At 43.1% G+C, this 21,290-nt stretch overlaps 1 protein-coding gene across 10 annotated transcripts in view; it reads left to right on the forward strand.

The window, feature by feature from the left end:
• The window catches only part of LOC110948477 (RNA binding protein fox-1 homolog 3-like), a 550,111-nt gene that overhangs the window by 447,471 nt on the left and 81,350 nt on the right, over positions 1 to 21,290 (forward strand). Inside the window, exon 1 of one of the 10 annotated variants that reach the window (XM_051941121.1) lies at positions 10,451 to 10,900. The exons of 8 other annotated variants lie outside the window; for them this stretch is intronic. In XM_051941121.1, the coding sequence (XP_051797081.1) occupies positions 10,775 to 10,900 (126 nt within the window). In that variant the 5' untranslated portion in view covers positions 10,451 to 10,774. Of the gene's footprint in view, positions 1 to 10,450; positions 10,901 to 21,290 lie in introns of those variants that run through there. One more of the 10 variants, XM_022190019.2, reaches the window with a different exon arrangement.

Raw genomic sequence — 21,290 nt, forward strand, 5'->3', positions numbered from 1 at the left:
TCCTTTTATCAACACTTTTGTTTACTTAGGATGTGCCAAATGCAGGATTTAGTGTCACATTTGTCTGAGTGTCTGGCACTTTCACTGAGCTCGTACTTCAGCTGCTCTTATTATCAGCCATTTTGAAGCTGTTACTCATTTTGCCAGTCATTTAGTTATTTTTGAGGCATTGTCATTTTCATGTTGAGGTACACTCTGTCTGCGTGGAGCTTTGATCATATTTTGTACAAACAGATTTAGGAAACAAAGAAGCAGCACTGAAGGTTTCTTCAGAACCTTGGTGTTTGTAAATATTAAATGAGGGGAAGAAACATTATTACATTTAAGAAAAGGAGATGTTCTTGAAGGGAAACAAGGCCAAACAGAATAAAACATTATCACTGTTTCTGAGCTTTCTGATTTTTTGTTGTTTTTTTTTTGTTTTAGCTCATGTGAACTGTTGACAAACTCTTTTGATTAAGTGGAAGCTGATCATTCTCACTGCCTTTTTAAGCCCACACACATCAGATGAAGAATTTTTAAAAGAAAAAGTTAAGTAATGAAGAAGATTTTAAAAATGAGCTCCCAAGCCGGAACAGAGAGCGATCAGTTAAGTGGAGTATATCGAGGCCCACCTCCGGATAATGTGTGGCGCTTTAGAAATGATCCAATATGGCTGATGCATCAGCTCAGCCTCCCCATTGTCTTCACACCCTCAACAACTCCGTCTCTCCCTCCTCCACTCCCCATAATGCAATGCAGCTTTTGTTCACTCATTCTTTTAACCGTTTCTTTGGCTGCGAGTTGTCACGGCGGGACAAATTAAGGAAGCGGTAATAGGGTTATGTCAAGTAGACGGAGGTGCTGGCTCTGTGTGGATGCCTCCCTCCCTCTGTCTCCATGAAAGGTTACCGCGCTCGCTGGGTTTTGTCTCCCCCGCTGTAATGAGAAAGGCAACAGACAAGCCTCTATCAGTCCTGCAACACCTACTGACAGATAGCATTTGGAGACTGGAGGAAAAAGAAGCATTAGGGAAAGAGCGAGTGAGCATCACAGGAAGTAATACAGCAACATGAGCATGACTGATCACAACGGACATGCTTGACCAGGAAAAACAATCCCTCTCGCCGAGGGTGCTGTGCTTTAACATTTACCTATATGACACCTTCACGTGTATATATGTATGTTTGTAATTTTGTCCTTCCCCTGATATGCGCCTTGCAGAGTTTGACACTTTAACATTTTCCATTGAATCATCAATATTATGGCCTCAACAGGGCGGCATTAAAACCAGACATCTTTTAAAATATTGAGCAGTGATCGCAGCATTTTGGTTCGGTGTGATATTACATTCATGACTCCCACTCAGAGATATTACACTCACATTTCTTCCACCTCCTTTGGGCAGATTTTTCTGAAACCCTTTCTCTTCCAGCCGCCATCGTTCCGGGGCAGATGTCCGTGGAAAATCTGTATCATTGTGAGAGTCCCCATAGCTACATTTTTATGGCGGTGGAATGGAAAGAATGCAGGAGGAATGGTGGGGTCGGGTTTTGTGTTGCTGCCCCGCGTTGTGGTCAGAGGGCAGGGTTGGAGCGTAGGTAACAAACAGCACACGCTCCAGGCACTTGATTCTACACAGAAGGGTTTTATGGCCTGGCGGGTATCAGCACACAAAATACATCTACAGCCAGAGACACACCAACAGAGATACAAATGCTGAGGGAAACACATCGGGACTGGGGCAGAAGCACACACCCACACAAACTTTATATTTAGAGCTTCTATTTAAGTAGCACTTCTCAAACACAGTCGCTTACCAAACGTAACAAAAAAAATGGTGGAGGAGAAAATGCTACATAAAACATTCAGCAGTCAGATTTATGTAAAGGCATTTTCATGCAGATGGTATTTGGGAGGCGATTCAAAAGGACGGCATTGATTTAACCACTGCGACACCCACAGCCTCCAGGCCCCGGTGGACAGTAAGCTTGGACCTTTAGAGTCTGGCCTGGACTCTGCTTAAAAGAAAACAGAAGATTAAAAGGTTAAAGACTGAGCAGGGAGCAAGACCTCGATGAACCCCAAAATTATCCATATAATATTGAAATCTGTTCATAACAAACATTCACCCAATGTATAGATCCCAGAAGTGTTTGAATCTGGTTGCTTTGTTCAAATCCTGATGAGAAAATCTGCATATCCCAGAGGCTGAAGATGGTGATGATTACTTTCGAGCATCTTACGCTTTGAGCATGTGGTTAAAATATGTTGGAAAATTTGCTGGACTGATTAAACCTGACTGATTGATTGATGTTGAGTCACAAATTAATTAAACGTCAACGAGAAAATCATCCATCTTTTAATTTGTAAAATATGTAAAAAAAAAAAAACTGCCTAAGTTGTTGGACCAGATAACATCATATTGCTTGTTTGTCTGACCAACTGTCGAAAAACCGCAAAATATTAAATTCTTGGTGCTGAAACCCAAAAAAGCCTTAGTGTGTCAATATGTCAATTTTGACACATTTCAACACATTTATCTTCATCAGTTAGGTGAAACATAAAACAAATGTAGGCGTATTAGCTAAACAGCACGTATGAGAAAAGGCCATTTATCCTTTTGGTGACAACATGTAGTATGATTTATTTCTTAAATCTTTAAAACCCCAACAGCTCGAATTTGATGCTGCAGATCCACTGATTCCGTCATCCAGTGTTTCTTTTAAAATGCACTAAGGTTAGGGGTAAACGCATCGATACATGAGTCAGGAACACCATCGATGTGTTAAAATCCGACAGACATTTAACATAAGCAGTCAAGGCGTCTCAGATGCTGATAGTTGCACAGTTACACACATGTTCGCACATTTCTCTGACACCTCCCAGCCTGACTGGTTTCTTCTGCTCCGTTCTAATATGATATGTGTGTGCAGGAGGCTGCTGTGGCCCGGTGCGTCTGACAGTATTGATGTACCATTTCTCACCTGCCGCTGCTAAATATGAGAGCATTGTAGCTGCAGTGTGAACCCCTGACCCCTCTGGGAGACACACCGGCATTCACAGTTGTGGGAAATAGGTCTCTGGTTCCCCAAATGCCTGTTTAGAGTAATGGTCAAAGGTATGCCTGCTGGAAGGGAACATTACTGGGCATGACCAATCTGCTCCCAGATGGAATACACTTTATGTCACTGCACCAATCTATGTAATTGACTTCGCGTTGGGCTGAAGCCATTATGGTTAAGGGTGCCCTTTTTTTTAACAAAACGTCAATGAAATCTGAAATGCACACGGATGGTAGATTCTGGGAATGATTGCTTGGGATAGATTTGAATTGTGGTACATTTTGGCCATAAAGAACTCGTGATATGTGTAATGTGCTTGTCAAGCAGCATGCCCCGTCTGGTGTCTTCACATTCGGTCCCCAGGCTCCAAAGCGCTGCTGGTTTTCACGACTGCCCAGGAGTATTCACTCTTGCCGTCGAATCGGGGACTGATTTAGACCCGTGACAACAGGTGAATGCAATTAACTAGGTGGCAGAAGAGAGAAGCAGCAGTGCTCAAGACCCCAAGGATTGGATTTGAGAACATTGGCCTGACTTATTGATTGGTACTAAACTTAGCAATGGCATGATTGCAGTCGGTTGGTGTGTGGTCTTGAACTTTTGGGTTATAAAAATGAACAAAATGCTCCAAATTGATGTCATATGGCCAGGATTTACTCCTACAAGCTGATATTTATTAGTTTAGATTCAAGCACAGATTTAAGGCGAGAGGGATTGTGTTTTAAGTAAATGTAGCTTGTGCAGCAACCTACAGTCAGTATCTGGTCAACACCAATAAAATATTCTGTCTGGGTATATAAAATAGCATTGTGCATTTCATAGATGTAACTGGATAGGAATCTGGTAAGTAATCCTGTATAATAAATGCCTGGCAAATCAAGGTATTTCATATCGAAGCACAAATCCTGTAAATCCAACATTATCATAAAGCCTTGGACTTACATACTTTGTGGTTTACAGTATGTTTTGTGGTTTGGATCTTTGAGTGAGTGGGCCTTTTAAGGTGCACATGCATTTTACGTGTATTTGTAAAGCATATTTAGTTGATTTTGTTATGGCACCTTGCCTCTTGAGAATTCTGAGAATCCAATTTTACCTTGCCTGCAATGGTCTAATACTGTCAGGGATATTAAAGAGAGCGCTATCTCAGCATCATCTGGTGGTTTACTCTATATACTGAATTGCCCAACCCTACATACTCGGATTAAAACAGTGCACAAAAGGCATGTCTGTGGAAAGAGCTAAAACCCTTCAAAGTCTTCTGTTGTGTGATCTGTGAGCTGCCAGGTGTTCATCTGTTGTCCAGTAATTGCCTGGTCTTCCTCTGATAGTAGTTTCTAACAGCATAATGTATTTTGATATAAAATTTTGTATACCGGTCTTGGTGAACTGCTGTTAGTAGTGTTAGTTTGAAGCACAAAAGCACACAAGAGTTCACACAAATGATTTCAATACAGTCTTATCATGTAGATGGTGGTAAGCAGACTCCTTTGTTATTTTGGTAGAGGATTTTTAGGAGGATGACTGAGGAATTAAGGATAGAGGATGATCCCCACAGAGAATCTTATGATTTTTAATATTAAGAATTATACATATACCAGTATAGCTTTGAACTCATGCCTTTTTGTTTCTCTTGTAATCATTTCTGTTCTTGCTATTAAGCTCATTTCTAACCAGCCGCTCCACCCCTTGAAGACAAAATGGGCGAATGCATATTTGCTGGCTGACACGCTAGCCTCTCCGTGTACATCCAGTAGTCACACGCTTACATGCACCATGTGACATCGTCCCCAAGAGCGACTCTTGCCGCCACTGAATTTTTCATCATTGATCTGATGTGATTTCCATGCTTGGTCGTCCCTCTGCCCTGTCAGCTCTCTCTCTATCATAGCCTCCCTCGGCCTAGAGGGCTAACGGGGCGTGAGCCGTCGTCCCCGTTTGTTGTCTCGCACCACGCCTCAATGAAACCTTTCCCTGTCTTCCACCCACCACCTCGGACTATCACACACCCTCCTGGCCTCGGTGCGCCATGGCTGCAAGTAAGCCAGACCTTTTCGATAAGAGGGTGGTAAAACGCTCAATGTATTGACGTTGACTGTCCACCGCCATAAAGCTCCATCACCCCCCTCCTTCCCTGCCTTGTCAAAGCAGCCGGAGCAGCAGCGGCTCGGTGTGTGTATGTATGTTTTGGGTGTAGACTGTGTGGCATGGAGGGTTGATATATGACAGTGTGGGAGGCAGAGTCAGTACCCCTCGGCTTTTGCTCAGCCTTCTCCGATAGATGTTTTCGAAATGTCCTAATATCTGGCCAGGGCTCGGTGAGCGATGGCCACAGCCAACCTGCTGATCTTAGCACTGGGTGCATTAGTTTGCCATAAAGAAGCAGTGATTGTGAGACGCGGCAGGCGAAAACATATGAGGATGAATGACACCATATAAAAGCCAAGCTCTGTTTCAGAATCCATTAGAGAGGCAAGTGCCTGAGCTCCAAACACAGCAAAAGCCAGGGTCCTACATCCTACCCCAGCATCCAATTGAAGCATGGATGGCAGATCACTCTTGCAGTTCCTCCTTTAACTGTCCGTTTAATCAAAATTTTTAATCAATGCATTAGTACATGACAGCTTTGAGGGGAGAAAAAGCATACTTCACTCGGTGCACAATATCGGCATCTGAAGATAGGTGGGAGATGAATGCGGCTCATTCGGTGCTAAGATTGAACAAGAGCTTTTTTTGTCCGTATGTACAGGCTCACTTTCTCCTGGATTTTGTGAGTGCAAATGTGTGATTGTCTGCGTGTTTTTCTTTGTGTGTGTATGTGCTTCCATGAAAGCTTCAGCCCCCCCCCCCCCCCCCGTGGCACTGCCTCCTAATTACTCAGATCTGCGCTCAAAGTGAAGAAATAATGAACGAGAGCTTTAATTATGCCTCCAGACAAAGGATCCCTGATGCCTCCACAACACCGCTGGCACGCTGAGATGGGTGAGGGCAGGTTAAACAGGAACCCTTTCCTCTGGGTGCAGAAAGCTGGTCAGCCTTGAACGCAGACCAAGCCTGCAACCTGACATGATGCCGTAAAGTGCAGATATCGTAGGGGAGGGTTTAAAAAAAAAAAAGATGAGCTACATAGGTTTGTTATCTCTAACAGATATGACACAACCTTTAATTAGTGGGGATCCCTGAAGCTCTGGGCCTGAGATATAATCAGCGGACCTTTAGCGAGAGCACAACCCTCCCTCTCTGGGTACCCTCGGGGCAGGCTGATCGAGGCGTCCTCATGCCCCCTCTTCTACAGCGGGGTTGGCTGGCACTCTGGAGATGCCAGATAATGAGCAAGCCTGTCAGAGGGGCACTTCAAGGGTGCCCCTCCAAAGGCCTCACTGCTTCTTAACAAAATCTAGCAGCACCAAACACTACTGCTTTGTTTTCTTCAGAGTGTGTCTCCAGAGGTCTCGGCTCTGCGTCCAGCAGGGTGGAATGCTCCCCCTCGGACTCTTACAATTTCTTGAAAACTGCATTGATCACATTACTAGCTCAGATGGGTCAATTGCATATACTTGGCACTGTGAGTAACGGATAATATGACTGTTTCACATATTTCTGCAAAGTTTGGATCCATGTGTGATATTGTGTAATCCCCATCCTGACATGTTTGTGTTGTTCAAACTCTGGTGGTCGTCCTGATGGGGGAGCTGTGTCCATAGTGAAGTGCATAGTGCAGTGGTGGAAAGTATTTTTATTCAACTCTCTACTAACTTCAGATACTTGTCAGTTTCAGCTTGTACTCTATTACATTCCAGAAGGAAACATAATACTTTTTACCCCATTACATTTAGGTGACAGATATAGTTACTAGTTAACTTAAATGGGGCCATAACAACTAAGGATGGTGGGAAGAGATCACAAAATCATATTTCTTTTTCCGTGTTCAGCTTTTTTTCCTTGTAGATGCATAACAAAAACAACATTTTGGCAAAACTTTAAAAAAAAAAGAAAAGAAACAATAAAAAGCTGACAAGAAGTTATTACAAAGGACAACAGTACCATTGTAAGAGTCACATTTATCTGGTGGTAATGTTACTGTGAAAGTGTGCCAAGTCCAATACTAATCTGAAGGTTGTTACTTTGCATATTAAGACTTTACATATGAAGTATATGATCTTTGCGTAAAATTTGATGCACTCTTATACATCTGACATTTAATTAGTATTAGCTCCATATCAACCAGCTACAACATTAAAATACTGATGTAATATTTATATTGTCGTAACCACATAATGTATTTTATAATTCAGCTCTCTGTTCTACATTTTTAGTCCATTAATACATGTTGCTGTTGAAACTTGTGCTTTTGTGAATTAGTCTACACTTATTGACACAGTGTAGTCAAGTAAGTGAAATATCTAAACACTTCTTCCTCCACTGTCAGAGTGATGGGAGTTAAGGGAAATAAACAGTCATCTCTTACGATGATTAGTGCGAGTGTGCTGTATTGATCAGTGGTCATACGATAAGCAGTGGAGAACTAGAATGCGCTGCCAATCGTTTGGGCCCCATTAGTCGCCGCTTGTATTGCCTTTGATTATTGCTGACTGAGCTCCTAGAGTATGTGATGGCTTTTTACTGCTAGAAGTGCTGCTTTCAACCTTTTCCCTTTCTTTTTTTTGAGGAGCACATTAAAATAACACCGGCTCAAAAGACTAACCACTCTGTATCTTGTCACGCCAAAGCTGTGTGTCACATACAAAGACGGATGTGTTTCACGGATGTTTTTGAGAGGAGATTAAACCCAGATTTAAAGGCTTGTAATGCCTCAAATCAGCTGAATCTCCACCAACGTGTGCACACCTGCACAAATCTGCACACATGCAGACTTGATGACAATCAAACACAGACACAAGTCGTGCCTCGGAGGGTAAATCCTGCTCTATAGCAGGCCAGTAACATAGGCTCAGAAGACAGACGTGACAGAGTCGACAGTGACAGTGATGATGATGGTGATTGTGGTAATAATGATTATGCTGATTATTGCGGGCCTGCCACAGCGATGTGGTGATTGCGCTGCGAGGAAGAAATAGAGGAAGACAAAGGGCGACAGTGACAAAAATGATGATGATGATGATTAAGATCCCCCTTTTTTTTCTTGTGGTGATCAACTGTGAGCTGTTCGCAGCAGTTGTTGATCTTTCTTTAATTGGCAGAGCAGCAGTGTGGGGAGTTAACTGAGGATATCTCTACTGCTTTTGAGGGCTTTGATTTCACATGACAAAAAGAAAAGGCACCGTTGAGAACATTCCAGCAACTCCCTTTGAAGGGAGTGATCTGGCAGTGCTCATTTGAATTATTAACTGGATGAGACAGACAGACATGGTGAAAAAAGAGAGCAAAAGAGCGAGAGACGGAAAAAACACATAGAGGAGAGACAGGGAGATGGATTCCCATCTTTAGCAGGCAATGCTGAACCGCTCAGCCTAAACCACATCAGATATCTGCAATGACTGATCTTTGCATCAAACAGTCAGGCCAAACATTCAGAGTGTCTACTGACTGTGAAGATGGCTGCCAGTGGAGGTGAATGTTTATCTGAATTAATGAAATTTTATTAGTTTCTTTCTGTGCAGTTCATGAAATACAAGAATGGATGTGTAATTACTGGTCAACTGTCTCCCTGCTGCCTGCTTGGAATTATTTAATCTGCAGAGGGAGTGTCCCAGAGCGAGTTAATTCTCCTTTGTGGTTGGGTTGGGCTGTGTCTCCCACAGCAGGACCCTATTGCGACTGTCATTGTGGCCACAACACCAAATGTAGAAGGTGAACCTCTAGGTTATGTACCTGCAAAAAGACTGAGCCTGGTTGGAATTATGGTTCAGCAAAGACACACATAAAAGTGGAAGATTTGAGCATTTAAGCAAGCTGCATGGAGAAAATACCTTCAAACATTATAATTCCATGCTCCACAACCAGCCAAACAGTCGTTCAGAATAACCTATTTTCTTACCTCCAGCATGGAAAAGCATGTTCAAGTTGACTCGCAGCAACCTGTACAGCTGCATCAGTCTCATCCATACTTGTCGCCTCTTTTTGTGGTATTTTTTCCCGTTGCCATTATTCTGGCTCTGGCACATGAAGATAACATCCCTCTTCTTAATCCTGCCTACAGAGCTTAGATTGTCTTTGTTGTTGTTGTTTTTTTCAACCAGGGAAAAAAGCCATGAATGAGCACAACACCAGACCTACTTGTATTGCTGAAAATAAAAAGAAACGTGGCCTGTGATTCAGAGGTCTGAAACCAGACTAAAAATATACCATCCAAAAGACAAGAAATCATCTTGTGAGGAGTGAGTTTGATCATTTGACTCGCTCACTTTTGATCACTCTGCATCCATGGCTTGAATTCCTCCAGGCATTTCTCGACTCGGAAGATAGAAAGAGTTGTATATTGTGCAGATTCTAAAGCCTCTGGAGACAAATTTGTGATTTCGGTCTTTATAAATAAAACATGCCTTTGCTTGGCTTGATTGTATTAACAAGAATTACAAGCTGAGGAGTAGCAACACCTTGTTGTACCCTGGAGAAGACCACCAATCTCTGCTGAGACATCAAGGTTCTGAAACTGGGGTTGTGTCGGATGAGCTTAAAGATAGATTTTCTCGCATTTCTCCCCTGACTTGGGTCTCCATACCCAACCGACACCCGTGATGTAATGAATACATCTTGTGCATTCTCTTTGTCTGCTTCTTTTAAAGCGGAATCAAACAGAATTAATCACAATGATACATTAAAAGGAAGCTCCGAGTTGTTTTTCTTGTACAGTTTAGCGTGCTCTGCAGCACATGCTTGGCTGGATGCATGTTTACAGCTCAGTAGATGCAAGAGCGGATGAAGAAGGATGTCACGACTGGGTCTATTAACAGCCTTTTTTTGTGTTTTAATACATTCTCCCCTGGCTTCGCAGATGTATTTGCAATCCATGCCGTACGTTATGTGTCCTTGAGCATGCACACACACGCACACACTGAGGCGGAGGTGGTGCCTTCCACCGAGAGGGGTGTGTGTTTATGTGTGTGTTTGCAGGGTGGGGGGCTGCAATTAAAAGGCAGCATGCAGCGTCCCACGAGGTGCTAATGCCCAGGATCAGCTGTTCTAATGTCATTCACATCCCCTCTGCTATTCAGCCGGCCGTTTGATGTATGAATCCACCAGGGACTTCATCAGTATCCCCCCACCACCAACCTCACCCTCCCACCCCAATGCTACCACTACCTCCCTGTATACCCCCACCCTAACCTACCCAACCCCCGGTCGGCTCTACAACCCCTCCTCCTCTTCCTCCTCCTCCTCCTCAGCTTGCACAGAACCTCCCCTTCTGTGTCTGAATGCTTATGTTGGCTTTTATCGCGCACAAAGTAAACAGAGTCGCGCCAGGGATAGTGAGCGAGTGAGAGAGAGAGAGAGAGAGAGAGAGAGAGCAATAGTGATAAAGGTGGAACATGCACATCGTCTACACGCCGCTCGCCTCCCTGCTACATCTTCAATAGAGACACAAAAGCCAGCAAAAAAAGGGAAATTTAAAAAGGCAAGAGGAGGCAGAGGAAAAGAAGTGATCTGAAGAGAAAGAGAGAGAGAGAGAGAGAGAGAGAAAGTGAGTGGGAGCGAGCGAGCCAGAGAAAGAGAGAGAGAGCGAGAGAGAGAGGAAGAAAGAGAGTAGAGCGAAAGGATCTCCCTGCTAAATGCGCAAAGCGTCCCGTCACCCCACGCTGAGCTCCATGGCCAACTCCGGCTGCCTGCTGCTCTCCGGCTCCGGGATGCTACCTCACTCGCTCCAGTGTCCCCCTGCTTTCCTCTACCTGCCCGAGGTAAGACTGAATGAAGCTCGCATTGTCGCTCTCTCCCCACCTCTCCTCTCCTCTCCCTCGCTCTCTCTCCATCCGTCCCTTTCATTTCTCTCTGCGCTCGTCGGGCGGCACGTGATGGTATCGCGCTCGCTTTGTGTTGTTACCCAGAGTGCTTTCACCCCCCTAACCCTTGACCCTCACCCTGCCTCGCCTTTGTGGAGACACAAAAAAAGGAGGAGGTGGTGGAGGGGAGCGGGGCATACCTCTTTAATTTTATCCTTCTGAGCCTTTTTACTCTCCATCTCTTCTCGTCCTCCTCCTCTCTCCTCTCCTCTTCTTCCGTGCCTCCTTCACTGAGTGAAATTAAAGCAGTGAATTAGCGATTCTGTGACGTGGGACCACGCAGTGTTTGTGTACATCAGTCGCTTCATGACTCATTGTGCTTGGAAATGTTTTCCCGGTCAGTCTGTTGTGCTCTGTCACTTCTCTGCTGCACAGAGGAGGCAGTTTTACAGTTAGGTGTGTTTTTTTAAAATGAAATATTACTCAGGGAAAAAATGCTTCTTGTCCTGGGTGTTTTTTTCAATGCAAATGGATGTCAACTTTTTTCTAGAGCTGTTTGTTCAAGAAAACATCCACTATATCTACATGTGTGTGTGGTGCCCAAATCCTGAATGTGTTACCTAATCTGACCCCAGCTTGGGTCTGCTCAACATTTACACACAAGACTTGAGCTGAATAAAAAAAAATAAATCTCAACTCCTAAATTTTGAAAGTTAGGCCTGCAGGATTAATACATTAAGTAGTGATCACACAATATTACACTGCTGCTATTTGAATTGTGTTCAAATCTTTACTCGTCTTCTGTTTAGTTTTGTGATTTTCCAACAAACAAAAATGTCTAAATTTTTTAAATCATGTCTCTTTCTATCCCCTTTTTTCAGAGCTTATCATTGTCCTATAATCTTTTTTGACTTTAAGAATGTTTATATGGTAAAATTATGTTCTTGCAGGCAAAGGGAAACCTGAACACTTGCTTTAAACACACACTACATTCAGACTTGTAAAATTAAACTGTCACTTATTGTGAGATTTGTTTAAATTTATCACAGGCCTACAGCAAGCCCTTCAATCTCACTTCCCTTCATTTTTCTGCCGTTGATCACCACCAAGTGACAACGCGTTGAATAATTATATATCTCTGTAAATTAACATTGATTTTCCCCTTCTCCTTTTTTTGTTTTTTTGTCCTCCTCCTTTGGAAATTGATTCTGTCACTGATCCCCTTGTTTTGTGAAACCTGAAGACTGCAATTTTCTGAAGGGAGGTGAAAAAATCAACAACAAGGTGACTCTTAAGAACCCGTGTGCCTGTCTATCTGCTGAATTATTCACATGTTTTAATTCAGCGAGTTGGGGGGGGAGTGCTGTTAGTGCTGGGGATGACGGAGGGGGGGTCAGTTCTGTTTTTTACTACCAGCAGCATGTGTTGCAGTAAACAGTGTGCGTTACTGCAGTGATTGTAGAGGGGAGAAGTAACGGTGAGGCTGCTCGTGGTGAAAACTCCTGCATTTTTCGACTCCCCCCACATCTCCTTCTCCCCCACCATCATGGTAATGGCCCTCACCCCTCCCACCCATCTGTCCAGAGCGGGCACACCCCACCGGCCAGGCGGGGGTGGAAGGGTGAGGGAGAAGAAGAGGAAGGCAGCCAGGTGCCACCAACACACACCAACTGCCAAAGCCACCTTGACAAACTCATATTCTGAAATGTTGCTTCTTACTGATGGGACATTTTATACGTGTAGCAAATCCGCAGTAGGTAGTGTAATTTAATGAGAAAATATTTAGATGTTCTTTTAAAATATGGACCTATCTTTTAAATCTTATTTGTTTTACATTTGGCAGTGAAGAACTTTCTGAGCTTCTTTCTACGCGTAAACTGAATGAGTTAGGTGGGTTTACCTTCCACTACATCCTTGTTGCTCCCAAATCCTCAAGGATGAGCAGCAAGCCTCTTGACTGAGCGTGTGTGTGTGTGTGTGTGTGTGTGTGTGTGTGTGTGTGTGTGTGTGTGTGTGTGTGTGTGTGTGTGTGTGTGTGTGTGTGTGTGTGTGTGTGTGTGTGTGTGTGTGTGTGTGTGTGTGTGTGTGTGTCTTTACGTCCACGGTAGATTCCACTAAAAGTCCAAGACAGAGCTGAAATTGAAACTTCCTGTGTGCTACTTTCCTGAAACATCCTTTTTTGTTTCAGATCCCTTTAATGTATCAGCAGCTTTTGTTCTTTTTTTTTCTCTTTTCTGTTTTTTTTTTCTTCTTTGCGGTAAATCCTCGCCCTGCAGCGCTGTGAGGGGAAACAACCCTCTGAATCACACTGTGGCCAGCGTCTCTCTCTCTCTTCCTCTCTCTGTCTCCCCCACCATCCCTTTCCTCCCACATCACCCATCCTTCGTAGCATGCTGCCCGTGTTCCCCGCCTCCATCCACCACCCCGCCGCCGACGCCACCACCACTCCCCTGCTTTCTCCCCTCGCCACAGTGCAGGGGCTGCAGCATCGGCTCGTGTAAGATGACAGCCAGTGAACAGAAGGGGAATAGATTGAGGTGATAGCCTCTGCCTCACAGTTTGTTTGCATTTCAAATAAGACACTGTATTAAGTTGGGCTCCGAACAGCTTTGCTTATTATGTGTGAACATGGCGCCGCATGATATCACAGGAAGGCAGGAGTTTATTACATAAAAGATTAGCAAAGCATACCTTGCCTTTATTTGTGTGCAGCAGTGTTTGGGTGTGTGTTCCCAGGCAGTTTGCTTTGATGCTCTTTGTAGTCGGCTGCAGCGCGTATAAATCCCGGCTAAATGTTTGTTTTCATTAACACAAGGAGAGACTCCCTGCAGTGTGGTGGGAGAACTGTGGGCTTCTGATTACAAAAAAAAAAAAGAGTGGCAGTATCACACCGCCGTTGAAGGGCCGTTCCTCTTCTCGACGGGGAGAGTTTCTCCACCTCATGGGGTGCCGGCTTCATCCTTCCGCAGGATGATGTCACTTTTCTTCTACCCTCAATTTGTATTGTAGTGGCTCATTTCATGAGTTATGGTGCTGGATATTGAGGGAGTTATGAATTACAGTGTGGTGAGGCTTTTATGGGACGCAATGCTCACCGCTGTAGGCCCGTATTAAAGTATAAATATATTTATGGTACAAGCCGAAGCTGACAGGGTAGCTCAGGTTTGCTCATGGTAGTTAGTAGCTGTCTTCAGAGTCATAAAAACATGGCATCTCATGGATTTTCTATTTACCAGGCACTGGGTGGGCATATGGCAACGCTCGTAAATGTAACTCTATTATCTAAGACGATGCTGTTTGGTGGGAAGCACGGTGTTACTTATGTCTAAAGAGGAAAAAGCAGCAGTTGTTATTGTCTTGATGTCCCATCTCTCTTTCTGTCTTTGCCTCCGACTTATCTCGAGATCTCCCGTTTCTCTAAAATTGCCTTTCTTTGATTCCTAATTAGATTTTCTATTATGGCATTCCTCTGTGCTGATGTCTATTGTTATTGTTGCCTCTATTGATTTCTTTTTTGTGGCTTCGTTGGTCGGGCTGTTTTGAATTTCCCCTTTAACTGTACACGGCTTCTGTATCGTTCTAAATGGTTAGGTCACCTAGAAGAGGTGATCCTTTCATGTCGGTGGATCCTGGGAGGAATTGCCCAGGCTCTCTGGTTTCAGCGGCCTCCTCCTCCACCTCCTCCTCCTCGTCTTCCTACTCACGCTGATCTCTTTTCTGCGACTGTACCAGTAGCGACTCTCTCCCTTCTCACACTGATACATCTGGTTAAAGGCGAGGAATGCAGAGAGTAATGGGAATACTCGTGACACACTTCCCCCTCAGTTCAGGCCTTGATCCTGCCTCCCAAAGCGCCACTATTCAGGGGGACTTTAGATATCGAAGGATTCAGGTTGGCGGTCTCCTGGGGACGGACTAATGCGAACGGTTTCTTCCTAGGGGATAATTATTGTAGGCCAAGCTGTACTATTGACAGCTGTAAATGGAGATGCTGTCTGTAACTGGGGAGGGCTAATAGGTTTTTGTCCCGACATGGGCTCTCGTTAGGCCCGTGTGGGTGCGTTGGACATGAGTTTGAGAAATGAGCCACGGCCTCACTGGGTTTCAAATGGGACTCGTAGAGACCACTACCCCCACCACACTACCTCGATCCTGACCTACGGGGAAAAAAAGTTAACACACAATAGTTTTGGTTCTGTGGTTTGGGTTTTTTGTCAATGTACTCTTCGATCTATTCTTGCTCTTTGTGTGCTTCCATCATCTCGAAAGGATAAGATTGTATATATATAGAAAAGAGTCATACTGTTGAACAAGCATGGTCTATTTATCCAAAATCCTACATATCGTATTAATCTCAGCCATCCAGCTCCATTGTCGCTATAAATATGGTAACTATAATTTACTTTCAGTTAGTCCTACATAGACCATCCTGCTGCTTTCACAACAGAAGCATTTTTTTAAAAACATATCTGCATCTCAAAATAGTCCCAGACCAGCTGTTTAAAAAGGAAACTGTATATTTTTGAGATATTTTTAAAGAAAAACTGGGTGCATGGCGGAGTGCCACAGACAAGTTCAAGAAATCTGTAGTTGTTGTTCGTTTTGATCTTTTGGGAAATTGTTAACAATCAGAAAAATACAGAAAAACACCAACCTTATACTTTTCCCACTTGCAAGTCAAAGCCAGATCTTCTGATTAGGTATTTGTTACAGCCGTTTTCACAAGCTATCTGATTCCTCTTTGTTGTGCTATTATAGATAAATGTTGTATTTGAAATATTTCCATTACATCACAAGGCGACGCCAGCTTTGTTCTTTTTCAGTCAGTTTAGTCGAGCACAATTCACTCAGATTCAATCAGGCACATATCAAAAAAACTTTAAACCCAATTTCATGGGCTCTAGAATATACCTCTCAATATGTTCTATGTTTTGGTGTGAAATCATTCAGTCTTTCTCTCGCCGCCGTTCAGCTGTTTTGTCCCTTAAACAGCTGATTCATAGCAGCATAACAAAGGCGGAGGGACTGATTGAAATGTTTTCTCACTTTTCTCTGCCCCGGAGGAGAATTGTAAATCACAGCTCAGTCGTTTATTTTGAAATTTCATTTGGTGTGTGAGCGAGTGCTGCCTTGTTCTTCACAGAGACTTCACAGTCAGACTGACTCGTGTGTGTGTGTGAGTGTGTGTGTTTTTTTTCTTAAGGCTACCCACCGTCTTACTCCACTAGACCTTTGTAAATGGAACAAAATTAAATTTGTTCCCTGTATAGAAGAATGGCACAAACAGAGCAATAGGTTTACTCACCAACAAAGGTTTTTCCACTGGGGGTCTGACTGTATTTTTAATGTGAGCGTACATATTTGAGCTGACATATCTATATTTATTTGTCTCCCTGTGTGGAATTCTTGTCATCTGTAGGTGGATGCTTGTAGGACTTTGCATGCACAGTGCTGTGCAGTACATCAATAAATGTGTATTTACATTTTGCCAATAATGCTAAATATCCCCCAGTCATTAATGGTGAGCGTTAGCTTGGAGTGCTCTTGTCTATATTCTGGACCTATAGTGTCAGTGAATTAGCATTCACATTGCTGCTGATGCTAATATACTCCACTTCTGGAAAACAAAGCTGCAGTTGCAGATGTCCTCACCTTGCAATAATTACCAACATTTTTTTGAAGGTGGCAAATATCTAATGAAGCTTTTAATTACCATCAGTGTTAAACATTCACTGCTGTTCTTCGCAGGAACAATGGAACTCTGGCACCACAGGAGATATGTACCTGCTAATCTGTAGAGCTGGGATTTAGGATGTTATTACTTAGTGGTGGTGCTTCATTATTTTAATTTCAAATATGATCGCGCATGTATTGTTGTCTGAACCTAGTCGTACAACATCTTTGCTTCAGGATTGTGTACACCTCCTGCTCTGTGATAAGATGGATTACTTCACAAAGATTCGAGAGTTCAAATAAAGGCTGCCGGCCGTGGTGGATACTCACGGTTGTCAGTTCTGTATTGCAGTGGCCTTATTTCCCACCTCGGCTGTTTAATACAGCTCAGGAATGTTCCCTTGGTTTTGATTTCTCGGCTGCTCCGTTCTCCTGAGTGCTCCTCCAGGCCAAACAGAGACCATGAGCAAGTCGAGGGACTGGCTGGAGGGAGAAAGACAAGATGCACGACACGACACCTCGCTGTCTTTTCACTGCAAGAGCTCTCACAACATCACTCACACTTATACACACACACACGCATACAGTTACATCAGAGCAAAGACAGGAGGATAACCTCGCAGTATAAACTGTGTGGAGCCTCTTATTTTCCCTGAGAATATAATCTGACCTGAGGTTTTCTATTTCTACAAATGGCACGCTAAAATGCTTAAGCAGCCAGACCAGCTTGAGTCCAATTATTTCTTTACTGCAGTATCTTAGCCAGCTGTGATTATTATGTTTATAATGTAGTGTCACTCTCACACTGTCCTTCAAGCATTCTCCTCGCGGCGGGATCCTCTCAAATGAGACGTATTACCCTGTGTGCTGAGTTAACAGAGTGGCCATACAAGTGAAAGCAAAAAAAAAAAAAGAAAAAAAAAGAAGCCATCACAAGCCATTAAAGGCACTGCACCTTTTTATCACCAGCAGCTTAATGACAGTGGTGAACAGCAAAGCATTATTACAGTTCTCCTTAGGCTCCTGCAAGCCTGTTTTCTCCACCGCCAGAAGGCACGCTGCTGCTGCTGACAAATAGATCTCCAGACAAACACTGAAATTTTGTTTTTCAAAAGGTCATTATCTGTCTTCATCGGAGCAGCAGGCACGTTGCATGGGAACTAAGTTTGAGGAAATTATTTCTCATATCAAACAAGCCAAAGAAGTTCCCTTTACCCCCCTTTCTGCTCTTGATCTTTGCATTTCATTTTTTTTTAAAGGATGCAACTGTACTGTGTGTTTGACTACTAAGAGGCACCCTGGGTCACCCGCTAAAGAAGATCAATATTTGAACTATGCTGTTGTGGGTCAGCATGTACGGGTGTATAAAAACAAATGGGGCTTGAAATTGATTTCAAGTTCTCCTTGAAAAAAGTCTACAGGTATTCTGAAATGAAACCAAGAGAAGTGCCGCAGAGAGGAGATGACCTCCACCCAGGCAGATTCATAATTGTTTTTGTTTCTCCAAATTAAATGAGCCCTTTTATTATTATTATTATTATTTTTTATATTGCAGAGTTGGGGGTCCGAAATTGCCGGTTACAGCACGTTCGTTTTTAGAGACCTGAAGTAATATAAAGTAATGGCCGTGGTTCTCAGCACATCTCCACTGGCTGCTCCCTTTAATGCTGTGAAACAAATGACTATAGGATGGACTTCAAAATAAAATAATGGGACCTTCGTTTTAGTTAATCTCAATTCTGCACGGCATGAACAGCAGGACAGGAAAAAATAGGGAAAGTTCAGACATAGTTTTTTTTTTTTTCCTTGTGAGCAACTAAACAGGTATCCCTCTGATTACTCTGCTTCTCTTTGGGTAATCTGTATGAAAGAAGAGAAGCTCAGGTAATTTAGCTCAAATCAGAGCCCTCCTCCTCACTTTCCCTCCTCAGACAGAGTCTAAATATCAGTGCTTTTTCTCTCAGCACTTTGTTAGTGGAGCACGCCTCTGTGTTTTTCTAAAATCATCTATCAAGGTGAGATCTGTGGGAAAGAGCAGCGCCTCGGGCTTCCTCTCCGTGTGCTTATGAGGTTTTATTAGGTCCCACAGGACCACTGCTTTGGTGTGTGTTAAAAACAAATGGAACTTACAAATTACAGATTACTGCCTCCACAGGCTCATGCATCCACCTTCAGTTGTGTATTTGGGAGGGGGATTTTTTTGTGTACAGACAGACACAAGTGTGGCCAGTTAATGAAGGAATGTGTTTGTGCGTGTTGGAGAGCGGCAGTGCAGCAGACCCACGTGAATGCGTTTATGTCGGATGCTGCCGCAGCTGCTGGGTGAGTGTTGCATTAGTGATGATGGGGGAGATCGAGGAGGCGGGGTCGGTTGCCAGGTTGATGATATGGAGTCTTAATTGGTCAGTTAAACAAATTGTATGGAAAAAATGTAAAGCTTATTTCACATTTTGCAGTGCTTACCTCCAGTGGTATATTGCTTTCGCTCCCTTAAAATTATATTTGCATCTTGCGTAATTGCAACAGCAAATATGTTTTCAAAGAAAAAGTTTTTGTAGTCAGCAAAATAAAGCATTTTAAATTAACTTAGCAAAATCACAAACGTTTATACTTAATATATCTGCAAAACACCCAAGTGAACTCCATCACTTTGTATGCCAACCATACACCTTAACGTCCCTCTGTATAAATCACAGTAGCAACACTAGACTAAAAAATTAACATGCATACAATATGTGTTAACCGAACCAAATTCAGCAAAACTATTCAATTCTATATAAAGTAAATTTTGAGATGACAGTTGTTATTAGTGCAACTAAATTTGGTTCTTTTCATCCACATTTTTGCAATCTGACATTTTTGCTTCCAAGGAAGGTAAAAAGAGTTTGTGTTACTTTCCACTCTGTATGAAAACTGTTGACAGTGGATCTAAATATTATCCAGTATGACATTGTCTCTTTAAACGTGACTTGCTCACAAAACTTTTCTTTCATTCAGTAATTTGAGTAGAACAAATGACCAGCCACTATTATTGTAGTGGGGTGGCAGAAATCTAAATGCAGACAAATCAGATCACAGCTATCTGCATGGTTAGACACTACTAAAGATTATTAAAATAAAAAAAAAAACACAATCCTTTTAAACCATTACACACTGTCAAGGCTCAACAGGGATGAGGATTTTCCATTGCCCACCCCTCCTATTCATCCCCTTCCTTCTAATTTAATGACTCAGAATTGTAACTCCAACATTGTTATCATTCAGCAATAGCGAGTAATGAATAGCAATTAACGTTTTCAAAGGAGGGAGTAAAAGCTTGAGAGACGTCGCTTTTCACCCAGAAATGTTGAAACAGCGCAGTCGGGGGAGATACTGTCATGTAGAGAAAAGGCCTAATTTATCCGTCCAGCTGTTTTTGGTAAATAACTTTTTTCTTCCTCTTCCCGTCACACAGACTGCTATCAGCGCAAACACAAGTAATCATTCTAATATCCAACACATTCTGGCTTCCTCAATGAACTGTAATAAACTGTAATAAATTACTCCGCACATTTTGTCCAATGATTGCTCTTTCTGGTGCTGTGCGAGAAAGTGCTAATTAACTGGATATGAATGAAATTCTAGGGCAGCATGGTATCAACGGCAGGGAGACAAATGCGATTTAGTTCTGTCGCGAGCGAGTGGAAAATTGCTGTGTAAATTGGAGGTTGTTGCTGCCGAGCGTTTTTCTGTGTGCTTACATTTCATGGGTGAGAATCCAATCTCACAGGGCAGCATGTGCGGACTGCCCTCTCTGATACACTCCACCGTCCTCCACCTACTCTATGATAGCGCTCTAAAAGCTCCCCCAAATCTCTTCACACACACTCACATACACTCCCACTGACACAGAGAAACACAAACACATATTTCAAAAGGTAAAAGCTATTGTCGAGCCGAGCAGCTGAGGTAAAGATGTAAGCAGTGTATGCCTGGCAATTTGACTCATCTTCCAATTCACCAAATTCTCCCGACACTTGATTTCACGCGACGTAAACAGAGCAAATTCTAATTGTCACACTCGTCCTCTCCTTTACTCTGTTTTTGCATATTTCCTGGTCGCTTTTACTCACATGTAGTGGGTCCTCGAGTCAGAAAAAAGACCACAGTCTCCTCATCCGCACTCACTTATTGTCCGTTTTTTGCCTCTTTGCACTTTTTCATCTGTAGCTGTAGTGGCCGTTTTTATCTATGGGTTTGGGCAGTTTTGGAGAGAATTACGGTGACAGAGCCATGGAAATGATAGGCCGGCAGTGAGATATCTCTGCCTCATAAATTCTACATTGCTCAAGATAATTTACGAGGGAGGTTTGTGTGCGCAAGACAGACAGTGCTCCATGGTATCCATCCACTCCACAGCCTCCATTCACTTCAGCGCTGCAAGTGCAGTCGATTTATCGAAACTGAATTTATTTTCATATTCATCCCTTTCGTTCCCAAAGCTTCACTTTGAATGATTATGATAATTTTTTTTCCACCCTTTATTTTTTGCCCTGAATATGCCTGGGTATTATTTGTTCTGTCAGGATTATTACAGATAAAAGAGCAAACTAATAGATCTTACACGGCGTGTCTACTACTTTACGACTGAGAGGCCTTCGCTGTGAGGTATTCTGCCATCAGCAAAGGTCATCAG

This window comes from Acanthochromis polyacanthus, chromosome 21 (genome assembly GCF_021347895.1).
Source record: "Acanthochromis polyacanthus isolate Apoly-LR-REF ecotype Palm Island chromosome 21, KAUST_Apoly_ChrSc, whole genome shotgun sequence".
NCBI classification, from domain to species: Eukaryota; Metazoa; Chordata; class Actinopteri; family Pomacentridae; genus Acanthochromis; species Acanthochromis polyacanthus.